The sequence below is a fragment of the Marmota flaviventris genome, chromosome 2 (assembly GCF_047511675.1).
Source record: "Marmota flaviventris isolate mMarFla1 chromosome 2, mMarFla1.hap1, whole genome shotgun sequence".
NCBI lineage: Eukaryota > Metazoa > Chordata > Mammalia > Rodentia > Sciuridae > Marmota > Marmota flaviventris.
The window spans coordinates 49,937,140-49,964,774 of NC_092499.1; the positions used below are offsets into that span (position 1 = coordinate 49,937,140).

A 27,635-nucleotide genomic window follows, 5' to 3' on the forward strand; every position below is an offset into this window, starting at 1 on the left:
TTCTTGTTTCCCTTTCAGAGGATTTGTCACTAATATACAGAAATCCCTTTGATTTATGGATGTTGATTTGTATCCTGCTACTTTGCTGAATTCACTTACAAGTTCTAGAAGTTTTCTGGTGGACTTTTTGGGTATTCTAGGTATAGAATCCTATCGTTGGCAAATAGTGCTGATTTGAATTCTTCTTTACCTATCCATATCCCTTTAATTTCTTTCATCTAATTGCTCTTGCCAGTGTTTCAAGAACTATGTTAAATAAAAGTGGTGAAAGAGGGCATCCCTGTCTTGTTCCAGTTTGTAGAGGAAATGCTTTCAATTTTTCTCCATTTAGAATGATGTTGGTCTGATTAGGCTATCTTAATTCAAATTCTTACAATGTAAACCTTTTATAATAGTTGCATGCCATTAAGCCATGTTAATTTTTCAAACATACTGACTTTTACATCTTCCTTTTTTTTTAAATTTTTACTGCCTCAATACTTTAGACCATCATCAGCTCACACCTGAGATGCTATATTATCCCAAAGCTCTGGAGTGATAAGATTTGATTATCACATAATAAAGATCTATGGTTTCAAAAACTTTCTTTCATTGGCCCCAGATTCTTAAAAATGGCCGAGAAGACAGCAGTATCTATAAGACCTCTAATAAGACAGCAGTATCTTATAGTACCTTGAATTAGCTTCCTTGTTCTTCTCCAACCAATTCAATCTCTACCTGCAAGTAATATCCCTTTGACTCAAGAAATAACCAGAATAGACCAATAACTAGGAAAGAATTTTTAAAGAGTTTCAAAGAAGTTTGATACCCCCAGCAAATGTAAGAAATGAAATGAAATTAATAAGCATATAGTTAAGATATAGAATGTAATTAGTAAGCATATAATTATTTATACAAAGAGTGTACCTTATTATAAAATGTCTATATCTTCTTTGCTATTAACAACATGACTAAACTCCCTTGTAAATCATGGAGATATAAGCACAAATTTTTATTCAAATATAAAATTAGTTAAATAGGTTTACCAAAACCAGAAATGTATATTTTGCAGTATGTATTAAAATGCTTTTTTTTTCTTTTCTAGGATACATCGAGCAAGAGCATATTTTAAAAGGAGTTTTTATAAACAAGCAATTCAGGACTTTTCTATTGCTATTCACTTAGATCCTAATAACTGGTTGTCATTCTATTATCGAGCTTGCTTATTTAGAAAGACTAACCCTCGTAAAGCACTACAGGATTATAGCATTTCAGGTACTTTGCTTTCAACTGCACATACATACACATCTGATCTGAAGTTCAGCAGCTTAGTCTCATAGAGGGAAATATGGATGTGGGATCACTAATATAATATCTATAATACTATATACTAGTATTCATATACTTACATATTAAATATATTTTAGATTATACTATTGTATATGTATACATACCTCTGTGTGTGGATATATATATATGTGTGTGTATATATACATATATATATATATATTATATATATATAGCACTTAGGACAGTAATAAAATTGTCCAATAAATGTTAAAGATTATTATTATTATCCTAGAAAATATCTTGAGGATCCTTTTTGGTCACGAATGGTAAAACTTGCTAAGCTAGCCTGTAGGAAAAGATTAAAGCCAAAATCATATTGGTCTACTCTGAACAATTAGATAATAGAGATTTTAAATTATCGTGATAGTCTAGAAAGGGGAGAACTAAAGAGGCGAAAGTTGGAAAATTGGAAAATGTGAGGAAAAAGCCTTTAGAGAAAGATCAGAGAGAAATAGATTCAGCCAGATGGCAGGGCCGTCTGAGACAGGGTCTCAGTGTGTATTTATATATATTATATAAATACACTTACAAGCCACATGATTGAGCTACAAGCATTCTAATATGTCCTTTTGGTATGTGTGAATAAATGTGTGCATATGTTTTCTGTAATTATGACAAGGGGAAACTATTGTGTTAAGGAAATCTTTCTGTAAATAGAGTTCTGGAAACCATTCTGGAAACTCCATTCTATTTCCTAGTTAGCTTGCTTAAATGGCATTAAACTGTCCTGGTGGTTTGGATCCTATTTAAGTCAGCCCATGGATTTGTCAAATTTCATTTTTTTTTTTGAATTTTAATATTTATTTATTTTTTTAGTTTTCGGTGGACACAACATCTTTGTTTGTATGTGGTGCTGAGGATCGAACCCGAGCCGCACGCTTGCCAGGCAAGCGCGCTACCGCTTGAGCCACATCCCCAGCCCAAATTTCATATTTTTGATGCTTAAATTAAAAATAGGCTTTGAGAAATCTTAGAAGCTAAAGTATGTTAACAGCCAAAAATGGTAATGTCTTCTTTGCCCTCAGTCAGTGCGTCCCTGGTTTATATGTGTCCAGCACAATTCTTGATCATGAGTAAGTGACCAGTAAATAGTCAACAGTGACATGGATTGAGCCTATCCTAGCAGATGAAATCCAGCCAGAACCCAACTCTCCAATGACTGTGCTTACCCAGGTGCAAAATTGTAGAATCTCATCGTTCTAGATTCTCTTTATCTGGAAATTAAGGAGAGAGAGATTTCCTTCCCTGTGGGAGTCTGGCTAAGATGATTGCTGCTAAAATATTTCTAAGTCCTTTTGCCTCCTGAAGTCATCTTGTCCAATAATATTCAGCTAAAATAGCCCCGTTGTCTCCTGAAAGGAGCCTAGGGCTCTGCCTTCTCTTTCTAAGGACTCTTGGGATGGTATTCTGAAGATTTTCATTCAATGATCTCATCATCTCAGTCTAATTTCTGCCCTCAGATGATTCTACATCGCTCGCCCTCTTATTTCTTGTAGCTCCTGTTCTCTCTGCTTTGATTCTTCTTAGGTCTTTCCTTCAGTCACCAAAGTAGCATCAACAGAAACAATTCATGCATAATACAGAACAGCTTAGAGTTAGGAGGATAAATGTGGCACACACAACTTAAAGATCTCTGTAGGTTTTCCTGGCTCTATCGGTGTGTCTCATACGGCCCTGCCATCTGGCTGAATCTATTTCTCTCTGGTCTTTCTCTAAAGGCTTTTTCCTCTTTTCCAATTTTCTCCTCTTTAGTTCTCCCATTTCTAGACTATCACGATAATTTAAAATCTCTATTATCTAATTATTCAGAGTAGACCAACTTGATTTTGGCTTTAGTCTTTTCCTATAGGCTAGCTTAGCAAGTTTTATCATTCGTGACCAAAAAGGATCCTCAAAATATTTTCTAGGATAATAATAATAATCTCTAACATTTATTGGATATTTTTTTACTGTTCTAAGTGCTATATATGGAATATCTTAATGACAGTTCAAACAATGACATCAGGTAGGTGCTATCATCATCTAAATTCTATTGATAGTAAAGCCTAAGAATAGAAAGGTTAAGTAACTCTAATACTTTTTTCCTTAAGAATTTCCATTGTTTTAGAGCAACTTTCCATACTGTAGTGCTTTTTCCCTTGATAGCCTACCATGCTGGAACTGAGCAGTCATATGGCATTCAGGTGGTCATTTACTTACTCTAGGATCATTGCAGATGCTGATTACCCTTCCTCAAACTCAGAAGTGAGAATATTTGTGTTCCAGACTAAGAATATTTTTGGTAAAACTTTCTTCCTAACCCAGGAAGGGCTTGAGAAGCTCAGAAGATATATGTCAAACCTTGTGTAAAACATATTTAACACACTAACTTATTTTTTAAAGTGAATGGGAGTCAGTAAGCCAGAGACATGAGGTGATTTCTAGGCAGGTTACTGGTAAGAGCGCACACTGGAATCACCAAGAGGAGGTTCTTTTTATCATGTAAATTGTGATTTCATAGTCAAGTTGCTTGCCTCATTTCTAAGTTTTGCCTGCCTTAGAGGAGCTCCTTTGTGGCTACCTTTCCTGGTTTATGAATAAGCCTGACTTCTGCCATATGTCCTGATCTGGGTTAGTACCTGAACCTGTTCTTTGGCCAGAAACAGTGTCTTTGTGATAATAACAGGCTGTCAAGGGTAATGACACCCTCCTGACCGGAGTTATATTCTATGCCCAACTTTGCCAATGCCTTGCATCATGACTCTGGTCAATGTACCTGGCCCCCTTGAACCTTAATCTCCTTCTCTGGAAAGTGAGTGGACTCCATTAGATTACCACCAGAATTTCTTCCAGTTTTAATGTGTTTGTGAGCCTTAATAGCCACATTGTTAACTAATAAACAAATGCATTTTTTATGTTCAATACTGTTTATACTCACAAAATACATTCATCATAGATATATTTTGTTTTATGTAATGTTAAAAAAGAATAAGCAGTAGAAAGGGTGTAGGCTGAAATCTGACCCAGATATGATTGTTCAAAACCTGAATAAAACATATTCTTTTATTTTAAAGTTCTCCTAAATGACGGCTATGAGAATTTTAGTTGTTTTCTACATCGGGGCATAGTCTATGTAAATCTAAAACTTTGGTGGCTGGCAATTTGTGACTTTGAAGCTGTTATTTCTCTAGAAAGGTAGGTTTTATTTTCATACTGGTTTTACTTTTGTTTAAAATTAAAAAAAAACCAAAATAAAAGAAACAGTTTTTTCCCCTTATCATCGATAACTTAAAATGAGGCAATTAAAAATCATTCTAGAATTAGAATACCACTAAAATTAGACTACTGCTAAAATAAGAATTGTTTGTGTTAGGTGAGATGTTGAATAGGTTTCAAAGGAGTTATTTCCATAGATAATAAATCAACAAGCTCTTAGGAGGGGTTGGAGGATACCCAGGCTAGAGCTTTTGGAAATTTCTGGAAAATCATTATCAAGTTTTAAAATAATGACAAATATTCTGCTTAATGTATCATTGCTATGCACAAAATACAACTCAGTGGAAAGAAATCCTCTATTTTGAGCTCCTGATTTCATTTTTTAGTAAAGCAAAGGAAAAAGCCAGTAACATTTAGAGCATAGTTTCAGGAAGGAACACAGATTGAAAGTCAAACATATTAGTCAAAGAGCCAGATGTAAAATACAGATTTTAATTAAATAATTCCCTTCTTTCCAATGAAGTGTTCATTAAATGGAAGTTGTCAGAGTAACAAATCAAGCTAATTTTATGTTGACTAGCAGACTGTTTACTTAGCTATCTAATGTGAACTTTGAACTTGTCTCCGGAAAGTCGTGGAGGATAGTTCCATAATGATTGTCGTGATTTTCTTTTGGACCTTTTTGAGCCAGATAGGAAAAGAAAAGACTTTTCTCGTGCAAAGAGTCAGAAAGTAGGTGGTAGGAACTGTGGTGTCTAGGCAAAGGGTAAGGGGTTCCCTGAGATTGGACCATAGAATGTGTAGTTTTCTTATTTTGAAAGAGACATCAAACAAGATAATGTCTAAGGTCATCTCTATACTGAATATTATTTGATTCTAAGAGAGAAAAGCAACAAACATCAATGCTGATATGGTTTTTAACCTCAAGCCACCAAACCATTTTTCACTGTTATTCATAGCTTAAAGTAAAGACTTTTGAATTGAGGAAAACTTGAGCTTGAAATTCAAGGTAACTCAAGATTAAGTCAAGGAGCAATAAAGTATTAATAAGAGTCTAGGAGACTCCATGAATTTGGTTCCTAGCATAGTCTCTACAATTGTTAACTCCAAGGATTTAATAAAGGGCATTTATAATTTTTTAATAGAGCATAGTAGTTAACTAATTCATATTTCTTTGGTAAAACATTAAAAAACCCTGATATATATTGATGTATATATTTCATTAGGTTCACTCATAATTGGAGAACATTTTGAATAATTAAAAATGTCTAACAAGATTTTATTTTCTTGTTTTCCTAGAACTGTTACTTTGGCTTACATAAACATTGGCCTCATATATCTGCTACACCTGGAAAACTACAATGAAGCTATTTGTTGGTTTTCTGAGGCTATTAAAATTGATCCTTCCTGTATTCAAAGCTATATTTGTAGAGCAGAAGCCTATTATAAGGTATTTAGTGTCTGAGAATTTTGAATACAAATTTTAATTTTGTGGCTATCTGTTCAATTAATTTTAAAATGTTTTAATGTATTATTTTCCTTAGCTAACTATAGAAACAAATGGGCTTATAAGCTATAAATGTTAAGCATATGTAGTTTACATACTCACAAAGTCTCTGCTTATTAGATGTGCATTTTTATTGTCTTTCATTTTAAAAATAATACTGTATGTTTTTTCCTTATTTTAAAAGCAATATGTATTTATTATAGGTAATGTATTTATCCAAATTAAAAACTAAATAAATAAATAATTTTAATGAAAAGTAATAAATTAAAAATGGTCCATATTCTCTAGGGATAATACAATTAACATTTTGGAATTTGTTGTTCTAATGTTTTGTGCATGGGCATACTGGTGAGTGGGTGGGTTCATAGAATGGGATCTCTATGTAGAATGGTAATCTAACCATTAAAACTTTCCTTTAAATTTTTACAAGTTAAATTTTAAAATAAATGTAATCCTCCTATTTTTTACAAGTCCTCTGGATAAGCTAGTTCCAGTCTGGATAGGCTAGGTTATGCTGTGGTAAAAAAACAACTCCAAAATCACCATTTAAAACAACAAAGGCTTGTTTTTTTCTTCTACTACCTGTCCACTGAGGATTACCTGGAGATTATGCTGTCTGCTGCCCATGTCTCAAGGTCTCCTGTGACTGGAGTCCCATGCAAAATTCTTACCTTCTGGATGACAGAAGCAGAAGATCCAAGATATGTTCAGTCTGGTCCCTAGGAAAAGTTTGCCTTTGACTCCTATTAGGAAAGATGTAAACATATTTGCAGTGAGTGAGTTTTTACTTCAATCTAACCCCATCAATGAAGCTCAGGACATTTGGGGAAGCTGGTGTTTCCCCTGAACACACACAGAAACCAAAACACCAGCATGGTAGCAGGGGATAAAGGACATACAATCAGACAATTGCCTCTTTGTACTGAGAGCAAAAATCAATCTGTGCACAGTAATGGGTGTATGCACTGTAGTATATGCACACTGAAATAAAACAGTCCTTGAAAAGAGCAGAACCATGCCAGCTGATTATATATATATACGTTATTTTTTTTCCCATGAGATATATGTCAGTAAGAAAGGCAAGATTCAGGGGCTAGGGTTGTGGCTCAGAGATATAGCGCTTGCCTAGAATGCGCGGGGCACTGGATTTGATTCTTAGCACCACATAAATATAAAATAAAGATATTGTGTCCATCTATAACTAAAAAATAAATATTAAGAAAAAGGCAAGATTCAGAAGAATATAAAGTGTGTACAATATGATCCCATGTAAATCAAGTAATTATAAATCAAACCGTGTGTATATATGTAGAGGAATACATTCTCCTACTGTGTTGGTTCAGCTTTTCAGCCTCCATGGGAATCTAATCTAAGGCTGCCTGCAGGCTTCCTGGAGAGGTCCAACCCCAGGGAAGCTTGTAAATTCAGAGAATGAACCTCCATTTGTCCCCAAACAAGGTTTCCCCAATGCATAGACATGGACAGTTGGTAGAACAGGTATAGCAATGTGCACGTTTTGTTGGATGGTAAATTAATCGAACCAACCCAAGCAGAGGCTGCTTATGACACAATGGCCAGAAAGTTTCACAGAAATTCTTAAATTTGTTTAAATGAATCTCAGACTTCTTCTCTTTATGGGCATCCTCTTTTGACCCTACCCACTATTTCTTCCAAATGGTTTATACTGTTTCTGCAGGTCTTGCTTGTTTCCATGTACAAATTAATTTGGGGCATTCTCTTTTTTTCATCAGTCATTATGGTTAGGGGAGTGGTTGGTTGTCCCAGGTTAATTTTCTGTCACCATGTAGTGATCCTTTAGTGGTATCTACAATGATAGTGATTTTGTCCCCAGATATATACAAATTCAGTTTATGTTTGTGAGACCAGTATTAATGAAAGAATCAATGCTTATTTTTCTTTATATATTGATATTAAATAGATATTTTTATACAATTATTATATTTTTATTCACTTATTTAATTTTTTAAATAATTTTTATTGTTGGTTGTTCAAAACATTACATAGTTCTTGATATGTCATATTTCACATTTTGATTCAAGTGGGTTATGAACTCCCATTTTTACCCCGTATACAGATTGCAGAATCACATCGGTTACACATCCACTGATTTACATATTGCCATACTAGTGTCTATTGTATTCTGCTGCCTTTCCTATCCTCTACTATACCCCTCCCCTCCCCTCCCCTCTTCTCTCTCTACCCCCTCTACTGTAATTCATTTCTCCCCCTTGTTTTTTTCCTTTTTCCCTCACTTCCTCTTGTATGTAATTTTGTATAACCCTGAGGGTCTCCTTCCATTTCCATGCAATTTCCCTTCTCTCTCCCTTTCCCTCCCACCTCTCATCCCTGTTTAATGTTAATCTTCTTCTCATGCTCTTCTTCACTACTCTGTTCTTAGTTACTCTCCTTATATCAAAGAAGACATTTGGCATTTGTTTTTTAGAGATTGGCTAGCTTCACTTAGCATAATCTGCTCTAATGCCATCCATTTCCCTGCAAATTCTATGATTTTGTCATTTTTTAATGCAGAGTAATACTCCATTGTGTATAAATGCCACATTTTTTTTTATCCATTCATCTATTGAAGGGCATCTAGGTTGGTTCCACAGTCTTGCTATTGTGAATTGTGCTGCTATGAACATCGATGTAGCAGTGTCCCTGTAGTATGCTCTTTTTAGGTCTTTAGGGAATAGACCAAGAAGGGGAATAGCTGGGTCAAATGGTAGTTCCATTCCCAGCTTTCCAAGAAATCTCCATACTGCTTTCCAAATTGGCCGCACCAATTTGCAGTCCCACCAGCAATGTACAAGTGTACCCTTTTCCCCATATCCTCGCCAGCACTTTTTGCTGTTTGACTTCATAATGGCTGCCAATCTTACTGGAGTGAGATGGTATCTTAGGGTGGTTTTGATTTGCATTTCTCTGACTGCTAGAGATGGTGAGCATTTTTTCATGTACTTGTTGATTGATTGTATGTCCTCCTCTGAGAAGTGTCTGTTCAGGTCCTTGGCCCATTTGTTGATTGGGTTATTTGTTTTCTTATTGTTTAATTTTTTGAGTTCTTTGTATACTCTGGATATTAGGGCTCTATCTGAAGTGTGAGGAGTAAAGATTTGTTCCCAGGATGTAGGCTCCCTATTTACCTCTCTTATTGTTTCTTTTGCTGAGAACAAATTTTTAGTTTGAGTAAGTCCCATTTGTTGATTCTAGTTATTAACTCTTGTGCTATGGGTGTCCTTTTGAGGAATTTGGAACCCGACCCCACAGTATGTAGATTGTAACCAACTTTTTCTTCTATCAGACGCCGTGTCTCTGATTTGATATCAAGCTCCTTGATCCATTTTGAGTTAACTTTGTGCATGGCGAGAGAAAGGGATTCAGTTTCATTTTGTTGCATATGGATTTCCAGTTTTCCCAGCACCATTTGTTGAAGATGCTATCCTTCCTCCATTGCACGCTTTTAGCCCCCTTATCAAATATAAGATAGTTGTAATATTGTGGATTGGTTTCTGTGTCCTCTATTCTGTACCATTGGTCCACCCGCCTGTTTTGGTATCAGTACCATGCTGTTTTTGTTACTATTGCTCTGTAGTATAGTTTGAAGTCTGGTATCACTATACCGCCCAATTCACACTTCCTGCTTAGAGTTGTTTTTGCTATTCTGGGTCTTTTATTTTTCCATATGAATTTCATGATTGCTTTATCTATTTCTACCAGAAATGCCATTGGGATTTTGATTGGCATTGCATTAAACCTATAGAGAACTTTTGGTAATATCGCCATTTTGATGATGTTGGTTCTGCCTATCCATGAACAGTGTATATTTTTCCATCTTCTAAGATCTTCTTCTATTTCTCTCGTTAGGGTTCTGTAGTTTTCATTGTATAAGTCTTTCACCTCTTTTGTTAGGTTGATTCCCAAGTATTTTATTTTTTTTTGAGGATATTGTGAATGGAGTGGTTGTCCTCATTTCCATTTCAGAGGATTTGTCACTGATATACAGGAATGCCTTTGATTTATGCATGTTGATTTTGTATCCTGCCACTTTGCTGAATTCATTTATTAGCTCTAATAGTTTCTTTGTAGACCCTTTTGGGTCTGCTAGGTATAGAATCATGTCACCTGCAAATAGTGATAATTTAAGTTCTTCTTTTCCTATTTTTATGCCTTTAATTTCTTTCGTCTGTCTAATTGCTCTGGCCAGTGTTTCAAGAACTATGTTGAACAGAAGTGGTGAGAGAGGGCATCCCTGTCTTGTTCCAGATTTTAGAGGGAATGCCTTCAATTTTTCTCAATTCAGAATGATGCTAGCCTGAGGCTTAGCATAGATAGCTTTCACAATATTGAGGTATGTTCCTGTTATCCCTAGTTTTTCTAGAGTTTTGATCATAAAGAGATGCTGTACTTTGTCGAATGCTTTTTCTGCATCTATCGAGATGATCATATGGTTCTTATCTTTAAGTCTATCGATGAGGTGAATAACATTTATTGATTTCTGTATATTGAACCAGCCTTGCATCCCAGGGATGAATCCTACTTGATCATGGTGCACAATTTTTTTGATATGTTTTTGTATCCAATTCGCCAGAATTTTATTGAGGATTTTTGCATCTAGATTCATTAGAGATATTGGTCTGTAGTTTTCTTTCTTTGAAGTATCTTTGTCTGGTTTAGGAATCAGGGTGATGTTGTCCTCGTAGAATGAATTTGGAAGTTCTCCCTCTTTTTCTATTTCCTGGAATAGCTTGAAAAGTATTGGTATTAGTTCCTCTTTAAAGGTTTTGTAAAACTCTGCTGTATACCCATCCAGTCCTGGGCTTTTCTTAGTTGGTAGTCTTTTGATGGCTTCTTCTATTTCCTCAATTGATATTGGTCTGTTTAGGTTGTCTAATCATCCTGACTCAATCTGGGTAGATCATATGACTTAAGAAATTTATCGATGCCTTCACTATCTTCTATTTTATTGGAGTATAAGGATTCAAAATAATTTCTAATTATCTTCTGTATTTCTGAAGTGTCTGTTGTGATATTGCCTTTTTCATCCCGTATGCTAGTAATTTGAGTTCTCTCTCTTCTTCTCTTCGTTAGCATGGCTAAAGGTCTGTCGATTTTATTTATTTTTTCAAAGAACCAACTTTTAGATTTGTCAATTTTTTCAATTGTTTCTTTTGTTTCCATTTCATTAATTTCAGCTCTGATTTTAATTATTTCTTGCCTTCTACTTCTTTTGCTGTTGTTTTGCTCTTCTTTTTCTAGGATTTTGAGGTGAAGTCTGAGATCATTTATTTGTTGGTTTTTCCTTTTTTTAAGGAATGAACTCCAGGCAATGAATTTTCCTCTTAGAACTGCTTTCATTGTGTCCCATAGATTCTGATATGTTGTGTCTGTGTTTTCATTTATCTCTTAAGAATTTTTTAATTTCCTCCTTGATGTCTTCTATAACCCATTGATCATTCAGTAACCTATTGTTCATTCTCCAAGTGATGCATGATTTTTCCTTCCTTCTTTTATCGTTGGTTTCCAGTTTCATTCCATTATGATCAGATTAGATGCATGGTATTATCTCTACTCCTTTATAATGTCTAAGAGTTGCCCTGTTACATAATATATGATCTATTTTTGAGAAGGATCCATGTGCTGCTGAGAAAAAAGTGTAACTGCTTGATGTTGGGTGGTATATTCTATGTATGTCAATTAAGTCTAGGTTATTAATTTTATTATTGAGTTCTATAGTTTCTTTATTCAACTTTTGTTTGGAAGATCTGTCCAGTGGTGAGAGAGGTGTGTTGAAGTCTCCCATAATTATTGGAAGGTGGTCTATTAGACTCTGGAACTTGAGAAGAGTTTGTTTGATGAACATAGCTGCACCATTGTTTGGAGCACATATATTTATGATTGTTGTGACTTGTTGGTGTATGGTTCCCTTGAGCAGTATGTAGTGTCCCTCTTTATCCCTTTAGATTAACTTTGGCTTGAAATCTATTTTATTTGATATGAGTATGGACACTCCTGCTTGTTTCCGAAGTCCATATGAGTGATATGATTTTTCCCAACCTTTCACCTTCAGTCTATGTATGTCTTTTCCTATCAAATGCGTCTCCTGTAGGCAGCATATTGTTGGATCTTTTTTTTGATCCACTCTACTAGCCTGTGTCTCTTAATTGGTGAGTTTAAGCCATTAACATTTAGGGTTATTATTGAGATATGGATTGTTCTTCCAGCCATATTTGTTTATTTATGTTACTTAACATGGTTTGTTTTTCCTCTTTGATTATTTTTTCCCTTTACTGTACTACCTCCCATTGTTGGTTTTCATTGTTATTTTCCATTTCCTCTTCCTGTAATGTTTTGCCGAGGATGTTTTGAAGAGATGGTTTTCTAGCTGCAAATTCTTTTAACTTTTGTTTATCCTGGAAGGTTTTAATTTCATCTCCCATCCTGAAGCTTAATTTCGCTGGATACACAATTCTTGGTTGGAACCCATTTTCTTTCAGTGTTTGAAATATGTTATTCCAGGATCTTCTAGCTTCTTCCAGAGTCTGTGTTGAAAGATCAGCTGTTATCCTAATTGGTTTACCCCTAAATGTAATCTGCTTCCTTTCTCTTGAAGCTTTTAAAATTCTCTCCTTATTCTGTATGTTGGGCATCTTCATTATAATGTGTCTAGGTGTTCATCTCTTATGATTTTGCACGTTCGGCGTCCTGTAGGCTTCTAGGATTTGGGATTCTGTCTCATTCTTCAAGTCTGGGAAGTTTTCTCTTATTATTTCATTGAACAGATTGCTCATTCCTTTGCTTTGGACCTCTATACCTTCATGTATCCCAATGACTCTTTAAGTTTGGTCTCTTTATGTTATCCCATATTTCTTGGATGTTCTGCTCATGGTTTCTTAAGAGTCTCGCTGAGCTGTCTATGTTTTTTTCAAGTTGAAATACTTTGTCTTCATTGTCTGATGTTCTATCTTCTAAGTGTTCTACTCTGCTGGTTGTATTCTCATTTGAGTTTTTAAGTTGGTTTATTGCTTCCTGCATTTCTAGGATTTCTGTTTGTTTGTTTTTTATAACCTCTATCTCCCTGTATAGTTGATCCTTTGCTTCTTGGATTTGTTTATGTAATTCATTGTTGAAGTGATCTTTCATTGTCTGATTTTGCTGTCTAATGTCTTCCTTGAGACTCCAGATCATCTGAAGCATGTAAATCCTGAATTCTTTATCTGACATTCCATCTGCTGCAGCTATTACCTCTTCTAAAGTTGAGTTGACCTGCATTGCTTGTGGTCCTTTCTTTCCTTGTCTTTTCATACTGCTCGCGTTTCTTTCTGCTTGGTGAAACTGTTGTTATTGAAATTTCCCCCTATATATTTATATTGCTCTTGTATAGTTGCAAAGTCTCCCTTGCAGGGGCGGGCGGTGGCTGTGCCCCTCCTCCAATTGGGGTGATCTTTCAACTAGGCCGTTGGGCCGCTGGGCCCCTTCTCTGGGACACGCGGTCTGCCTACCTTGAGGGCGGCAGCTGGGCCCTTCCTCCAATTGGGGTGATGTGTCTACCACGCCAGCAGGCTGCTGGGCCTGTTCTGCCGGTCGGTCGCAGGTCTGCCTACCTTGCAGGCGCAGGCGGCGGGCGGCTGCTCTTATTTATTTAATTTTAATTTTGGTATAAACCTGTTTTTCTAGAGATTGAAACCAGGGGTGCTTAACCACTGAGCAATATTCCCCCGTTTTTATATTTTATTTAGAGATAGGGTCTCACTGAGTTGCTTAGGGCCTCACTAAGTTGCTGAGGCTGGTTTTGAACTTGCGATCCTTCTGTCCCTCATGAACTGCTGGGATTACAGGAGTGTACTACTGCTTCCAGCATCCTCCCTTATTAAGTGAAATTGACTTTTTATTTTACTTTCTTTTGTATGCTAGTTTATTAACAAATGAATTTTGGTGTTGTGGTTGAGGAAAAAACTAAACAGTTAAATGAAAAAGGAATAAACACATAAACTAGAATGTAAAATTATATATGTGTATGTTTATTCTTCAAATTAAAGATAAATAATTTTTAAAAACCAACTTGCACCATAACTGTTTTTTTTAACTTTTCTATATCCCATTTGCTTTGATGATTCTTTAGAAAATCATGTGTATTAGGGGATGTCCCTGCAAAATCTCTGCAGTAAAGGGTATGAGGGGATAAACATCAGAAAGGAAATACTCAGTTTTACTAGAACCCAAGTTTCTGTTTATTTATTATTCAACAGCTGCATAAATTGAAAAGGGCAGTCAAGGAGTTATCTCGTGCCATCCACTTTCAGCCAGATGGAGTCCAATTATATATAATAAGGTATGAGCATAGAAATTGAATTCTTAAGATAACTTCACATCTAAGCAATCTGTTGGGATCTTTAGTTCTCTCTTGATTCTTTAACTTCCTATTTTACATTTACTCTCTGGGCAATGGCCATCTCCCAGCCAGCAAGCCAGAGGCAATTCTTGTTTTTGCTAAACTTTAAGATAACATTACATAATATAACTGGATCTTCCCTTGCATCAAAACATAACTGCAAGTTTAAGATCTTTAGGCCTTTCTAGGTTGATGGTTATGTAGTTAGTATGTATCTCACGAGAGCAAGGTAATACATTTTGAACAGTTGTTTTGAATATGTTAACAGAGGTGCCCAAAATAATTGTTAGCTAATTCCATAAAAAAAATAAGTGGCACAAGAATTGCATTTGAAATGTAGTAGAACTTGGACTAAGGAGACATTTTACAAATTATTACTTCCAAAAATATAATCTCTAAGGATTAATAGAACTGGGAAAAGAAAGTGGAATTTTTTTTTTTTCAGTACTGGACTTTGAATCCAAGGTTTTATATATGCTAGACAAATGCTCTACCACTGAGTTATATTCCCAGCTAGAACAATTTTTTTTTTTCCCGAAGAATGCTTGCTTTGTGTTTTAAGCCTTGAACCACATTTTAGCAATTTATGGAAAGTTTTCCTCATTTTATGTCCCTTAAATTTTAATTTTTAAGTAATTTCTCAGCAACAAAGTAAAGCAGTTTAAATGCAGATAATTGCAAAAAGAGATGACTGTTTTTCTTGTAGCATCACATTTTCTAAATTGTTTCATCACACATCCATGTAAATCAGTCTATTTAGACTATAAAATGTCTGTAATGTATTGCTTTTTATGCATGCATATATAAATATAAATATAATCAATGTATTGTAGCTGTAAAATTTTAAGTAACTGAGTATAAGAAACTTTATTTTAGAAAAATTATTTTTATCAGCTTAGAATCAAAAAAATATTATTTTTTTCCAGAGGACAATATCTTCTTATGATGAAGTGTTATGATCTGGCAAAGTTCACTATTTATCAAGTAGCAGAAATGAACCGTGGTAAATATAATTAATTGAAAATTATAATTGTTTTAATTTAAGAAATACCTTTTTAGAACTTTTGTACTACTTTCAGTAACTACACATAGATGGCATAAAGGTTTTAGTTGAAAGACAAAGATTTGGAAACTTCAGATTATATGTAAATAAATTGGTAAAATGATCCACAATATATTACAATGAACTTTGTGAAAGAGGTTATTTTTATAGGAATTACTAGGCTTACAATTTTGCTGTTTTTTTTGTAATTGGAATATCTTATGTTTCTTGAAAGTAAATAGATTTTCATATAATATTGAAAATTCATATTATAAAGAGATTTTTTTAATTGCTTGATTTTGTTAAAATAATTTTATTTGAGATCCTTCATACTTGGCAAAGGTACTGATAAATTTTCCTTTTCTCTTAGGTCTCATTGAGTTGAGCCCAATACAGCAAGTAATCATTTATTCATTTTGTGAAAACCATGAGAAGGCCATTCAGGTCTTGGAGGAGAGCTCGTGGAGTAAGCCAGAAGTAACCATGTTTATCATAGCAAAAACACTAATGAAGGCCAAGAAATTCAAGGTGAAAGGTCCTCTGAGTAATGTTTACTAAACCTAGTAATGAAATTCATATATCATGCTTAGTATGACATTTAAATATTATTTACAACTCTATATTATTTACATACTATTAATTTTATACTAGTATTTATTATATTATTTATTCAGTCTTTTATTAAAATTTGCAATTACTTTTTCATTTTTCTATGATTATAATTCTTAACATATTAACTGTACAAATTAATGGATTTTACTGTGACATTTCCTATATGCTTAATGCATATATTGTGTATTGACCATATTCATCCTCCCTTCTTTTTCACTCTCTCTTTTCTGTGTTCTCGCTCCCTGGACCCCTTCAGTCCATAACCATCCCTCGTCTACATTTAGGTCATCTTCCCCCCCCCCCCCCCGACCCCGTTTCCACATATGAGAGAAAGTATGTGGTATTGTTTATGTCTGGTTTATTTTGCTTAACATGATTTCCTCCAGTCCTATCCATTTTCCTGCAAATGATATGATTTCATTCTGCTTTATGAATGAATAAACACTCCATTGTGTATGTATACCATATTTTCTTTATTTGTTAATCTGTTGATGGACAGCTGTATCTTGACTATTGTGAATAGCACTGCAATAAACTTGGGCTTCCAGATATCTCTTTCTGTATGCTGACTTCATTTCCTTCAGGTGTATACCCAGAAGTAGTACAGCTGGGATTATGTGGGAGTTCTGGTTATAGTTAGTTAGGTAGTTTGTTTATTGTTTATTGGAAGTTCCTTACTGTTTTCCATAGTAGTTGTACTAATTTACATTCCCACCAACAGTGTACATGGATTCCTTTATCTCCATATCTTCCCAATAATTGTTACTTATTTATTTTATTTTTTATAGTGGCTATTCTAACTGGGGTGGGAAGGAATCTCTGTGGTTTTGATCTGCACTTCTCTGATGAATAAAAGTATCGAGCTTTTAATTTTATATATTTATTAGCCATTTGTACTTCTTTTGAGAAGTGTCTGTTCAAAGCCGTTGTCCATTTGTGATTGAATTACATTTTTTGTTGTTAGATTTTTAAATTTTCTTTATATGTTCTGGATATTAGTCCTCTGTCAGATGAATGGCTAGCAAAGATTCATCCTTGCAGGTGGTCTCTTTACTCTGTTGATTGAGTCCTTTGCTGAGCAGAAACTTTTCAATTTGATGTAATCCCACTTTTTTTTTTTTTTTTTGCTTTTGCCTCCTGAGCTATTAGAGTATGATTTAGAAAATTATTGCTGGTATCAGTATCTTGAAATGTTTTCCCTATATTTTTCTAGTAGTTTCAAAGTTTCAGGTCTTACATTAAGGTCTTTGATCCATTTTGAATTGAATTTTTAGACAGGGTGAGAGATAGTTTCAATCTTTTACCTGTGAATATCCAAGTTTCCCCAGCACCATTTGTTGAAGAGGCTGTCTTTTCTCCTTGTATGATTTTGGCACCTTTGTTGCGAATTAGTTGGCCAAAGAGGCGTGGGTTTAGGCCAGTCTGTCACTGGCCTACATGCTAATGCCATGCTGCTAATGTTACTCTGCAGTATGTTTTAAAATCGGGTGTTGTAGTGTGTCTAGCACTGCTGTTTTTGCTCAAGATTGCTTTGGCCATTTGTAATGTCTTTTGTGTTTCCAAATGAATTTTAGAATTTTTTTTTCTAGTTCTGTGAAGAATGTCATTGGAATTTTGATGTGGATTGCATTGAATCTGTAGGTCACTTTGTGTAGTTTGGCAATTTTAATGATATTAATTCTCCCAAGCCATAAACATTGGAAATCTTTTTACTTTCTAGTGTCTTCTTCAGTGTCTCTCCACAGTGTTTTGTAATATTCACTGTGGAAGTCTTTCAAATCCTTTGTTTATTCCTAGGTATTTTATTTGTGGTTATTGTGACCGTGATAACTTTTTTGATTTTTTTTCTTGGCAAGTTCATTATTGGCATTTAGAAAAGCTGCAATTTTTGTGTGTTGATTTTGTATCCTGCTACTTTAATTTATCAGTTCTAAAACTCTTCTAGTGAAGTCTTTAAGATTTTTTGTGTATACAATAGTATCATTAGCAAACAGGGATAATTTGACTTCTTTCCTTTCTGTTGTATTCCTTTTATTTCTTTCTCTTGCTTCATTTCTCTAGTTAAAATTTCTGTTACTTAATAAGACTGATGAGAATTTATGCTTTTGATTTATTCCTAATCTTAGAGGAAATATTTGCTGTTTTTCCCCATAGAGTATGAGGTTGGTAATGAGTTTGTCATATAATAGCCTTTATTATGTTGAGGTATGATCTTTCTGAACCTAATTTATTCAGGGATTTTACAATAAAGAGATGTTGAATTTTATAAAAGACTTTCTTCATCTATAAAGGTGATTGGGTGATTTTAATCATGATTCTATTTATGTGATGTATTATATTTATCAATTTGCATATGTTGAGCTATCTCTTGCTTCCTTGAAATGAAGCCACCTTGATCATGGCATATGATCTTTTTAATGTGCTATTGAATTTGACCTGTTAGTATTGTGTTGAGGATTTTTGCACCTGTGTTCATCAGAAATATTGGTCTGTCATTTTCTTTTTGTTGTTTTGTGTCTTTATTAGGTTTATAGAAGGGTAATACTTGGTTTGTATTATTTTCTGTTTCATTGAAATCTTTTATTAGTCTCTTCCTGCTACTTTTATTGAAAGGGATATTTCCTTGTTATTTGTTTTAAATGTTCCATTGGATACTTATTTCATTAATATTCAAACTTTATTTTTTTATAATATAAGTGTGAGTCTGTTTTGTGCTGCTATAATAGAAAATAACAGATTGGGTAATTCGTAATGATTAGAAATTTATTTCTGTCAGTTCTAGAGGTTGGGAAGTTCAAGATGAGGGTTCTGGCATCTTATGGGGATCTTCTTACTGTGTCATTCCATGGTAGAAGGTTGGAGGGCAAAGAGGGGTGTGTGTTGGGAGAGAGAGAGAGAGCAAGAGAGGAGGAAAAATCAATAGGGAGCTGAATTCTAAACTTGTTCTTTATAAAGTCCCAATCCCATGATAATGAACCATTCTAGCAACTAGTGGCATTTAATCCATTGATCATTAGTCACTTTTTAAACGTTCCATTCTCAATACTGATACATTGGGTGTTAAGTTTCCAGTTTGTGTTTTGGGGGGAATACATTCAAACTACAGCAATAAACAGCATTTACAAGTTATGGTCAATTTCATAAATATTTTAAAATTTATGATAAGATTTCATTTTTTTAAAACAAACACATTTTTGGGTCTGGAGTTGTTGCTCAGTGGTAGAGCACTTGCCTGGCATGTGTGAGGCCCTGGGTTTAATCTTTATCACCACATACAAACAAACAAATAAATAAATAAAACAAAAGTCTTTTGACATCTAAAAAAAGTTTTAAAAAGAATACATTTTTAAAAGTTTCTTTTCTTTTTAATTTGCAAATACAGTGTAAAATGGCTATTCTGCTTGATACTGATTCTTTGAAATATGCTCAGAATTATTCATGCCTTAGTTTTGTAAATCTTCCATGTCTGAAAAATATGCATTTTCTCATTGGTATGTTTTATATATGTTTAGTAGGTCTCATTTTTAATGTGTTTTTCACATGCTTATTTTTAACTAATTGATCTATCAATGACTGAGGTATTTTTAAATCTCCCATAATGATGTTGGATACCAAGCTTTCTCTGTAATTCTTTAAGTTTTGTTTTATGTAACTTGAGGCTATTTTTAATTTTATACATTTTAAAATTGACATCTGTGTGTGTATATATATATATATACACACACACACACACACACACACATACACACATATACACACATATATACATACATATAGAATACAGTATTGAAATTTGATACATGTATTATTAGTATATCATATATAAAATCAGGACAATTAGTATTATCATCTCCTCAAATATTATCATTTCTATGGTTTGTGAAACTTCAAATTTTTCTCCTTTACTAATTTGAAAGGCATAATTAATTGTCAAAGAAATTATTTTTGTTATAGATCCTCAATTTTAGAATTATTATACTTATCTGATGAACTGAACTTCTATCATTACATAGTGACTCCTCTATCACTACGTATAATACTTGCAGTGTTTACTTTGATGCTATACTGTGTTAGTTTTTCATCACTGTGACTAAATTACCTGACATAAACACCTTTATTGCAGAAAAGATTTATTTTGGCTCACAGTTTCAGAAGTTTTATAGTCCATGGTCTGCTGACTCCATTATTTCTGGGTCTGTGGTAAGACAGAATATCATGGTAGAGGGGAGTGGTGAGGGAGAACTGCTCACTCCTTAGTAGCTGGGAAGCAGAGAGTGAGCCAGAGGAAGGGGCCAGGGACAAGATCTACCTTCCCTGGATATGCCCCCAGGACCTACTTCCTCCAATTATGTGCAATCTCCTAAAGCTTCCAACCACCTTCTAATAATGCCATCAATTTATGAATCCATCAGTGTAATAGGGCATCAATAAGAGAGCCCTCATAACCCAATCACTTCCCCAGACCCCCCCACCTCTAAACATTGCTACACTGGGCACCAAGCCTTAAGCTCAGGAGTCTTTGAGGGACACTATTTCCAAACATAGCAACCTACTTTATTTTGAAAAATAGTATTTTAATGTATGTCTTTTTTTCTTTTACTTTTGACTTTTCCATATCCTAGGTTATAGGAATGTCTTATAAACAGTTTATAAAAGGCTTTTAAAAATTCATTTTGATTATATCTTTGTTTTACATGGAAAATTTTGGTTCAGCTCCTACTGATAATGAGAATTCTACTGTTAGATTATCTTTCCCTTTTTGGTATATTTTTTCTTGTCTCTGATTATTTTTTAAAATTTTCTCTTTTGTTCTATAAAGTTGTATATATATGATATATGACATATATACTATATATAATATATTACATATAATATATATTATATAATATATACTATACATTTTAAAACACAAAAATAAATAAATGCATATTTATATAATTTATATTATGATATAATATAAATTATGTAAGTATATATAATTATATATATCAAATTATATATTTAAACTTTTTTGTAGTTGTAGCTGGATAGCATGCTTTTATTTTATTTGTTTATTTTTATGTGGTGCTGAGGATCAAAGCTAGTGTCTTGTGCTTGCTAGGCAAGCACTCTGCCAGTAAGCTATAGCCCCAGTCCTAAAGTTGTATATTCTTGATTTATTTTTATTTTCCTGATTTTACTAGGTTATGATTCCTCAATTTGTGGATTTCTGTCTTTCCTCAGTTTTGGAAAATTTGAATCTATTATTTCTTCAAGTTCTGTCTTCCATTTTATTTACTCTTTGGGGGACTCTGACAGATATGGGTTTGACTTCTCTAATCTTCACTTATGTTCTCTTTTATATTTTAATCTCTTGCTTCATTCTGTATAATTTTTTAAAGAAGATTTTCTTCAGGTTCACAGATTCTTCAGCCTGGTCTTCATGTTTTATCTGAATAATACTATAATACTTGTAGAAGTTCCATTTGATTGTTTCAAGTCTTTGTATTCAATCCTAATTGTCTCCTTTTGCTTCATCATCCTGATTGCAACTTTATTTTAAAGATATTTTATAAACATGTATTCTGTACCTGATAATTTCAATGTAATTCTCAGATGTCAAAGACTGGTTTGTTAGTTTTGCCAATTCTTATTCATACTGTCTTGTCTCATTCTGTGCTTGTTCATTAGCATTTTGCTTAATTTTAATCTGTAGGAATACAGTGGCTATATAGGGCCCACTTTCCTCCATATTTCCTCCATATTGAATTTGTCTCAGCTGTTTCAGGAGCAAAGGGATATCATCATCTTGGCTCTCCTGAGCATTCCAAATCCAGTGAATGCCCTGAACATTCCAATTCAAAGTGAATGTCCTGACTCATATCTTAATAAATGAGTGCCAAACTCAAATCTTCCTCTTTGTTGTTGACCCACTTCATGGAACCCAGATGGTGATGCTACTGTAGTCATCTACCCTCAACATCACCCCTCCCTCCTGTCTGCTTAGTATATGCCTCACTCCAGGCTTAGGCTCTCATACACATCTCTGTCTATGCTTCCTGAAGACTTCCTTAGAGAGCTTCTCCAAGGAAATTTCTTTAGAAATAGATCACCTACCATACTGATTCAGAAGTCCTAACTACTAAAATTCTGAGTTGTTTATTGTTCATATTCATTGCTGTACACTGTGCAACTCTAAGCATTATAGGTGAAGTGGGAATCTTTTTTTTAAATGTCTTTTACTTTATTTTTTTATGTGGTACTGAGGATGGAACCCAGAGCCTCATGCATGTGAGGCAAGTGCTCAACGACTGAGCCACAACGCCAGCCCCTGAAGTGGGAATATTTAAGACAGTTGTTGTTACTGTTGTTGTAATAAAGCCTTATCTTATTTTTTCACAGAATGGAAGATTTTGATTGATATTTAGGAGATATGAAAGAGTCTAGCTAGTAGCAGGAGAATTTCCTATATTTAAAATCCTTTTCAGATTTTTATATTTAAGGTCCTTTTTATATTTTTTGACATGTCTTCAGTAATGCAAAGTTGGTTTAGAGGACTAATAATATGCTACTTATTAAGCACCTAATATGCATAATAACATACATTAGACAGACTGAGGGCTGGGTGCTTAATCACAAATAATTATATTTAATTTAAAAGACACCTGAAATGTGCCATTTTTACCCTCTCAACCCCTCTAATTATTTACTTTTTTCTCATTTCTGGCACAACAAATCTTGAATATTTTCTGCATTCATTGGCTTCATTTCCTCACTTTCCACTCATTCTGACACTCAGTACAATCTGGCTAGTTTCTACCCTCTTGTGATGGTTGACGCATCATAAAGTGACCCCCAACAAGCTTTGCCCTCCTATGACATTGAGTCTGGGTGGAGCCTGTGACTTGCTTCTAACTAAGAAAATATGGCAAAGTTGATGAAATTTTGCTCCCATTATTATGTTACATTGCATATGATCCTCTTTTGGCAGAATGAAGCGATAGATTCTCTTGCTGACCTTGATGAAGCAAAGAGACATACTGTGAACTAGCTGTGGAGAATCCCTTGTTGGGGAACTGCTGTGGTCTGTAGGTTCAGGAAACCTCCAATAGTCAGTATTTTTAGAAACCTGTATCCTCTGTCATACAGCCATGGGGAAATAAAATCTTTCAATAACCTTAGAAACCCGGGAAGATACTTCCCTACTTGCACCTCTAGGTGAGAATGCCATCTGGTTGGCACTTTGGTTGTAGCTCATGAGGCCCCAGAGCAGAGGACTTGGTTAAACTTTGCACAGACTCCTGGCCATGGAAGTTGTGAGATGGTAAATGTGTATTGTTTCAAAGGCAGTAAGTTTGTGGATTTTTTTTTTTTTTTTTTTTTTTGCAGCAGAGAACTAATACAGTTTTTGGTGCCCAGAAGTATAATGAGTGCTTCTGTAATAAATATCTAAAACTGTGGCAGCAGCTTTGAAACCAACCAATGGGGCAGAGACTAGAAGACTTTTAAGGGGCATGACTAGAAAGCTTTAATCACTTCAGACAGACTATTGGTAGATATCTGGTCATTAAGATATGCTAGTAGGTTCTCACCAATGAATAAGGAACTAGTGAAAGAAGGATCTTTTTAATGTAGCAAAAAATGTTTCCTGTAGTTACTTGGAAAACAGAACTAAATTGTCAGGATCCTAATATGTAGTTAAGATAATTTTCAAGTAAAGTGTTGAAAGTGCTGAGTGCTGTCAGGTTTATTCTTGCTTCTTATAGTGAAGTGTGAGAGGAGAGAGATGTTAAGAACTGCTAAACAGAATAAACTAGGACTCTTACCAGATGATAATTCTCTACCTCTCCAGACGGCAAAAGATGACAAAAGCAAGATTGTCACTGTCAGTAACGTGTTCTAACTAGTGAGAAGAACAAGGTGTAACTGGACAATCTTTTGCTCCTATTTCAGAAAGATCATAAAGCCAGAATATTCAGTGTAACACTGCTCCCTTTTGAGGATATGCCGTACAAATATCTTAACCAGAGGACCTCTAAAGGTTTCAGGATATTGTCCCTCATGCATCTCAGCCAGAGGCCAAAGTAGAGAAGGAATTTTCTTGCAAAAATTAGTGAATATGGCTTTTGTCTAATGGAGAGAATGAGTGCCTGTGAAATGCATTAAAGGTCTCCAAATTCTTAAGACAATTATTTCTGTAGAAACCAGTTTGGACCAAGAGAGAGAGAGAGAGTATGAAATGAAAGGTTGTCAGACCTCTAAAGCATTCTGACAGGAAGCAGATTAATAGAATAACTCAGCTGAAAACATGTTCAACCTTTTATGAAAAAGCAATAATGACCCAGAGGGCAAGACCGCACCTACAGGGTAGAATGAAGAGCCAGAGAGAATAAGTCTATGCCTTGAAACCTAATCAAGAGACTCTGGATGTCTGCTCAAAAAAGAGCTGCCATGGACCACTGAGGGCTTTTTATCCTCCATTCCCCCTCCCCGCACCCCCCTTGAACTGGAATGCTGTGGATATTATCCTGTGCTTATCCCACCATTGCATGTTGGGTGTTTCAGAGATAAATAGTTTGCATCTTTCATTTCACAGGCCCTTAGATGGAAAGGAATTGTGCCCCAGAAGTGGTACTTAAGTGAATAATACTCAAAGTCCTCATCTAGACTTGGAAATGATTTAAATAATGAGATTTCAGACTTTGATCTGATGGAGTAATGAAATGAGCCTTTTGGAGGCACTGGAATGGAATGTATTTTGCATGTGGCAGGGATATGGAGTCATTGGGGCCCAGAAAGCGGACTGTGACAGACTCATTCTGTAGTTGTCCTCAGTGAATCATGCCCTATATAATTTTCTTCCATTTTTTGAGTGTTGACAGGATGTGTGACTTGCCTCTAACCAGTATGCAGAGCAAAAATGTCATTCCCTGATTATTTTGCATTTTCTAAGACTCCCTCTTTAACAGACTGGAAAGAGAGATTTTTGGGCTGGTCTGTAGGGCTAGTCTGTAGGTTGTGACTGCTTATGCAGAAGGTCATGTGGTGGCAAACTTCAGGTAGCCTCTAGTATCTGAGTGCGGCCAACTGCTAGCAAGAAGCCAGGACTCCGAGTCCTGGAGTATCAAGGAAATTAATTCTGCCAGTGATATATTAGAAGCTTGGAAGGTGATTCCCCCACTCAGGTTTCCAGAGGAGAATGCAGCTCAGCTGACAACCATGATTGCAGCTTTGTGGAATCCTGAGTGGAGGACCTAGTGAGCCATTCTTGATCTCCTGACCTGTGGAAACTGGGAGATAATAAATGTGTTACTTTAATATGCTCAATTTGTGGTAATTTAAAGTAATATAAAATGATTACAGTGCGCTTGCTATTTTCATTGGTGAGTTCCTTACTGCAAATTCAGTGGTCATTCCTCAGATTTGAAGTTGTTCAATTCTTCATTCTTTCAGGAATATTCCTTTATATTTGCTTTGACCTCCCCCAGCTCCTGTTGCTCTGGCAGGAAGCCCAGTATCATTGCCGATCCTATTCTACCTACCCAATGGTGGTGGTCTTTTGGTTCTGTTTTTAAAATAGTCCTTCAAACCTGCTTCTTTTCTCTATTTTTATGGTCATTATCCTGGTTCATAATATACGTTTAATTGTTTTCCCTTGAGTGATAGTAACAGCATTGTACCCCTCAAAGCTGTTACCCACAGAAGCCATGATAGTGTTTTCAGAATATCAGTATGCCTTATCGGCCAACCCTCACTCCCCAGATCTATAAAGTAAGACTTTATACAGTACTGAGGGAGGGAAAGATGGGGGAAGCAGGAGGAAGTAAAGATGTGGTCATTTTAATTTAAATGAGATGGAAGGCTGGAATAGATTCAAGTGTTTAGGGACCAAAGGAGACAGTGAAAGGGCAAAGGTTCAAAAAAGGAAGGAAAAAACAAAGCGTGCTCAGCCGGGAGCAGAGGAGATGGTGTTAAGAGTGAGCTCTAAAAAGGAGAAGAAATCATTCAAAGACAGGAAAGAAAAGGGTGGGAGCAGAGGAGATGGTGTTAAGAGTGAGCTCTAAAAAGGAGAAGAAATCATTCAAAGACAGGAAAGAAAAGGGTGGGAATGGCTGAAGACATAGATATACTAAAAAGCAAAGAGAAAGAAAATTGAGAAAGCAATCCAAATTTCCATGGTAAAGTCATGTGCTGAGAGTGAGGACAGAAGGATGGATGTTGAGGTGGGTTGTAAACGTGGAGTAGATGTTAAGGGGAACAGCAAAGACACTTAGCGCATCCAAGTTAAATCTGATGACTTCTTTAGCAATTTAGTTCATTTTTAAAAAGGGAATAGCAATTAGCATTTCTATTAGGTAAATTTGATTTCTTTCATTAATTGGTTTCAACTATTTTGACTAAATAATGAGTAATTTTTGGTGGTGGTTTATTTTCTGCTGCTCAGAGAACCCTAGTAAGAGCACAGCATAACCAAATAAAAGTTGATTCAAATTATATTAGATATTTTCAACACTATTACTACCTAGTAGCTTTTCAATTATTTCACACAGGGAAATGACTAGGAAATTGGTCATAAACTGGTCAATAAATGTAAGTCTGATTAAGACCATTAGAAAATAATTATTAGAATTTAAAACATAGTTTCAAAAATTCATGTGTGTGAGCCTAAGTCCTGGTTTATGAGGTGTGAACTCAGGAGCTCACCCTGGAACTGAGTCTTCTTCTTGGGTAAGACCTGTGATCTTTATCAGATCCCTGTGAAGTGGGAACACAGCTTCCTTATCTGGGTTCTTTTTAACATTGAAGATTGTAATGTTAAATAAATATCAGAAAGAAACAGTCCCTTTATATATATATATATATATATATATATATATATATATATATATATATGTAATTTTAATTTTTATCATTCTAGGAAGCTCTGAGAATGCTTAAGAAGGCATTGGAAATCTGTTCTTGTTCTCTCAAAGGACAAAATGCTGCAGCTTTTTCATCAGAGTGTCTGTATAACTTGGGTCTTTGTTTCATAGAAGAAAACAACTTCCAAATGGTATTTTGTGTTCTTAGAAGCATAGATTATGTGGTTTTAGAAACTGGTTGCTTGTATTCAGTTTTATTTCTGGAGGCTTATCTAGACAGTACAGGGAGTGATTAGACCAAAAGTTTAAAATGGTTGGCTTATTATATAGTCAGTCTGCACCCTGAAATTCTCATGAATTATTTTATATAATCAACACATTTTATTTGATGTTAGTTTTTGACAATTAATCTAAAGACCAATATGTGTTTTCCACCAAAAATATCTAAATATAGGAAATTATTACAGCAAAGCAGTGCTATTTTATTATTAATATGACTGCTTATTAAACTCCAAGTAGTTTATATTGAGAGCTTCAACATATTGTAGAATAAAAGAGAAATTATTAGAATACTCTTTAACTTATCTTATTGAGAACTGATTAATTCCAATCAGATTGAAACTGGTTATTAAGATGGCTGGGTTCATTGAAAACCAGTTAATTCAATTATTATGGATTTATCCAGCCTTTGACTACTTT

General features: G+C 34.7%; 1 protein-coding gene across 1 annotated transcript in view; it reads left to right on the forward strand.

Annotated features, from left to right (window-relative positions):
- The window catches only part of Ttc6 (tetratricopeptide repeat domain 6), a 204,786-nt gene that overhangs the window by 137,497 nt on the left and 39,654 nt on the right, over positions 1-27,635 (forward strand). The window contains exons 15-21 of the mRNA XM_071607402.1: positions 1,085-1,254; positions 4,383-4,503; positions 5,824-5,974; positions 14,299-14,381; positions 15,368-15,444; positions 15,854-16,011; positions 26,993-27,127. Coding sequence (XP_071463503.1) covers positions 1,085-1,254; positions 4,383-4,503; positions 5,824-5,974; positions 14,299-14,381; positions 15,368-15,444; positions 15,854-16,011; positions 26,993-27,127 — 895 coding nt within the window. The remainder of the gene's footprint in view (positions 1-1,084; positions 1,255-4,382; positions 4,504-5,823; positions 5,975-14,298; positions 14,382-15,367; positions 15,445-15,853; positions 16,012-26,992; positions 27,128-27,635) is intronic.